General features: G+C 44.8%; 1 protein-coding gene across 1 annotated transcript; it reads left to right on the top strand.

Moving 5' to 3' along the window:
* Window positions 1–1049: 1049 nt before the first annotated feature.
* On the top strand, window positions 1050–2108 carry LOC138020943 (loricrin-like). The gene has a single exon (XM_068867831.1). It carries the CDS (start codon window positions 1050–1052, stop codon window positions 2106–2108), a length of 1059 nt encoding a protein of 352 aa, XP_068723932.1.
* The last annotated feature ends 1446 nt before the right edge of the window (window positions 2109–3554 follow it).

Below are 3554 nucleotides of genomic sequence, written 5' to 3'. Positions count from 1 at the left end.
GGGTGGTGACAGTGATCGTATTGGTCACAATAGCTGTGGTGGTCATGGTGGTCGTGGTGATTACAGTAGTTGTGGTGGTCGTAGTGGTCACAGTAGTTGTGGTGGTCTTTGGTGGTCCACAGTGGTCATAGTGGTCACAGTAGTTGTGGTGGTCATGGTGGTTATGTTGGTTTACAGTGGTCGTAGTGGTCACAGTAGTTGTGGTAGTCATGTTGGTCACAGTGGTCGTGGTGGTCACAGTAGTTGTGGTGGTTATGCTGGTGACAGTGATCGTTATGTCATGGTGGTCACAGTATTTGTGGTGGTCGTAGTGGTCACAGTAGTTGTGGTGATCATGTTGATCACAGTGGTCGTGGTGGTCATGGTGGTCACAGTAGTTGTGGTGGTCATGGTAGTTTTTTGTTAGTTGTGGTTGTTATGTGGTGTGACAGTGATCGAAATGGTCATGGTGGTCACAGTAGTTTGTTGTGTGGTCGTAGTGGTCCACAGTAGTTGTGGTGATCATGTTGATCACAGTGGTCCGTGGTGGTCATGGTGGTCACAATAGCCGTGGTGGTCATGGTGGTCGTGGTGATCACAGTAGTTGTGGTGGTCGTAGTGGTCGTGTGTGGTCACAGTAGTTGTGGTGGTCTGGTGGTCACAGTGGTCGTAGTGGTCACAGTAGTTGTGGTTGTTATGTGGTCACCGTGTTGGTTACAGTAGTTGTGGTGGTGACAGTACTTGTGGTGGTCATGGTGGTCACAGTAGTTGTGGTGGTTATGGTGGTGACAGTGATCGTATTGGTAACAATAGCTGTGGTGGTCATGGTGGTTGTGGTGGTCACAGTAGTTGTGGTGGTCGTAGTGGTTGTTTTGGTCACACTAGTGTGTGGTGCTCGTGGTGGTCCACAGTAGTTGTGGTGGTTATGGTGGTCACAGTGGTTGGGTGGTCACAGTAGTTGTGGTGGTTTATGGTGGTGACAGTGATCGTATTGGTCACACTAGCTGTGGTGATCATGGTGGTCACAGTAGTTGTGGTGGGTGGTAGTGGTCACAGTAGTTGTGGTTGTTATGGTGGTGACTGTGATTCGTATTGGTCACAATAGCTGTGGTGGTCATGGTGGTCGGGGTGATCACAGTAGTTGTGTTGGTCGTAGTGGTCACAGTAGCTGTGGTGATCACAGTAGTTGTGGTGGTCTTGGTGGTCACAGTGGTCGTAGTGGTCACAGTAGTTGTGGTGGTGATGGTGGTCACAGGAGTTGTGGTGGTTATGGTGGTTACAGTGGTCGTAGTGGTCACAGTAGTTGTGGTGGTCATGTGGGTCACAGTAGTTGTGGTGGTCATGTTGATCACAGTTGTCGTGGTGGTCACAGTAGTTGTGGTGGTTATGGTGGTGACAGTGATCGTATTGGTCATGGTGGTCACAGTAGTTGTGGTGGTCATAGTGGTCACAGTAGTTGTGGTGATCATGTTGATCACAGTGGTCGTGGTGGTCATGGTGGTCATAGTAGTTATGGTTGTTATGGTGGTGACAGTGATCGTATTGGTCACAATAGCTGTGGTGGTCATGGTGGTCGTGGTGATCACAGTAGTTGTGGTAGTCGTAGTGGTCACAGTAGTTGTGGTGGTCGCAGTGGTCTTGGTGGTCACAGTGGTCGTAGTGGTCACAGTAGTTGTGGTGGTCGTGGTGGTCATGGTGGTGACAGTGGTCGTGGTGGTTATCGTGGTGACAGTGAGCGTATTGGTCACAATAGCTGTGGTGGTCATGGTGGTCGTGGTGGTGGTAGTGGTCACAGTAGTTGTGGTTGTAATCGTGGTGACAGTGGTCGTAGTTGTCACAGTGGTCGTAGTGGTCACAGTAGTTGTGGTGGTCGTGGTGGTCATGGTGGTCACAGTGGTCGTGGTGGTCACGGTAGTTGTGGTGGTTATGGTTGTCACAGTGGTCGTGGCGGTCGCAGTAGTTGCGGTGGTCACAGTAGTTGTGGTGATAAGTCGGGAAGAGGAAAGACGACTCTGCCAGCCGCCTCGACATTCTTTGATTTGCGCTCATCCAAAGAAATGGGTGAGTCAGCCCAGTTGCGACTTGTCAAACCGATTTTTTTAATTTTTGCGCATGATCAATCTCCATGATAAATATTTTAAACTGGCGTGGCAATTTTACACTTTCAAATTAAATTAATTAATTAGACTTGTAATTATTACCATTTTATCTATTTATCTGTTTGTTTCCGACTTTAAATTGTACATTAACTATGAACTGAGCAAATAAAATCATATTGTATTCTATTCTCAATCACATACGTCACTATTTAGTAGATCTAAAAATAGAAATATACGGAAAGGGTTGCCTCAAGGGTACAATACAGATGGAAGCTCCGGGTAATGGACTCCTGGTTCCATTATTATCTGGCTCTCCCTCGTGAAATACCTTTTTGCTAATTTTCTAAGCTGACTGATAGGAGTCGTTTACGAGTAGTCGTTTACGAGTAATCATTCTTGTTGGCCTTTTTCCTTGACTGATACAAATGTTGCACTGTTTGTCGTTAGAGGCAGCTGCAAAAATCTTAGCTCTAATTAAACAGCTTTAAACTGATGGTTAGCCTTGATTTTCAGCCGCCTTCTCCACTCGCTAAGTCACTCGGGGAGAGAGGCGACTGAAATTCAGGCTAACTCATGGGTAGGAACATTTTTTTGGCATAAAAATTCACTGGTAGGGATCACTTTTTCCACACCGAAAAGAAACTACAAACCTACAATAGCAACACATTACAATAACAAATGGTCAGATGTCACTTAAGATGCTTGAAAAAAAACATGGAAATCTGTGCCCTATTTGTAAAGATCCCTTTATAAAAACAACTAAATTTAACTGACTCCCTTAATAAGAGGTTTTGTCAAACAGTGCAGATAAAAACAGTTGCTCACATCTTGAAAGTAATGACAGTCAAAATGACAGCCAGCCAGATATCAAAACTTTCCACAAGATTTCTTCAGGTCAGATGACTGGGACAATGAAATCAACAGAAATCTAGTGATCAATTAAATTTCATCATACCACAACCTAGTGTGTCCTGCAAAGCAACACAGAGCTGGAAAAGAAAGAGCATCGCCATCTACCAGAAAAGCCATTGCTCTTGCTGTGAACAACCAGGTCACAGAAAAATCCATGGCTCTCGTATCACATGTCAGAGGTTAAAACTTCTGTTGTGTCAAAACCCTCCGCGTTTTTAGAGGAATTGCCCTTAAGCGAAAAACAGTAAACGAAAAATGTTATCAGTTTAAAATTTACAACTTTTAGGTCTTCAACGGTGTGACTGAAACACGAGCAAACATGGTTTGGGAAAGATAACTCATGGAAACGACATAAACAAATAAATTCATGCCTAAAATAAGCTTACCTCTTTTGACTTTCTCGTTGGAAACAACTCGGAACTACTGTTTAGTTTTCTGTCGAGTCCATGTTGAGCGTGAGATCGTGATCATCAAAAGGTACAACTTTTCCTTCACCGCCAAATAAACTCAAAAAAAAAGAGCTCAAAAGCTCGAATGTGTTGAGAGCAGAGCATGCGCACTCAT

Source organism: Montipora capricornis, chromosome 10 (genome assembly GCF_036669925.1).
Source record: "Montipora capricornis isolate CH-2021 chromosome 10, ASM3666992v2, whole genome shotgun sequence".
NCBI classification, from domain to species: domain Eukaryota; kingdom Metazoa; phylum Cnidaria; class Anthozoa; order Scleractinia; family Acroporidae; genus Montipora; species Montipora capricornis.
This window is presented reverse-complemented; position numbering and strand designations above follow the sequence as displayed.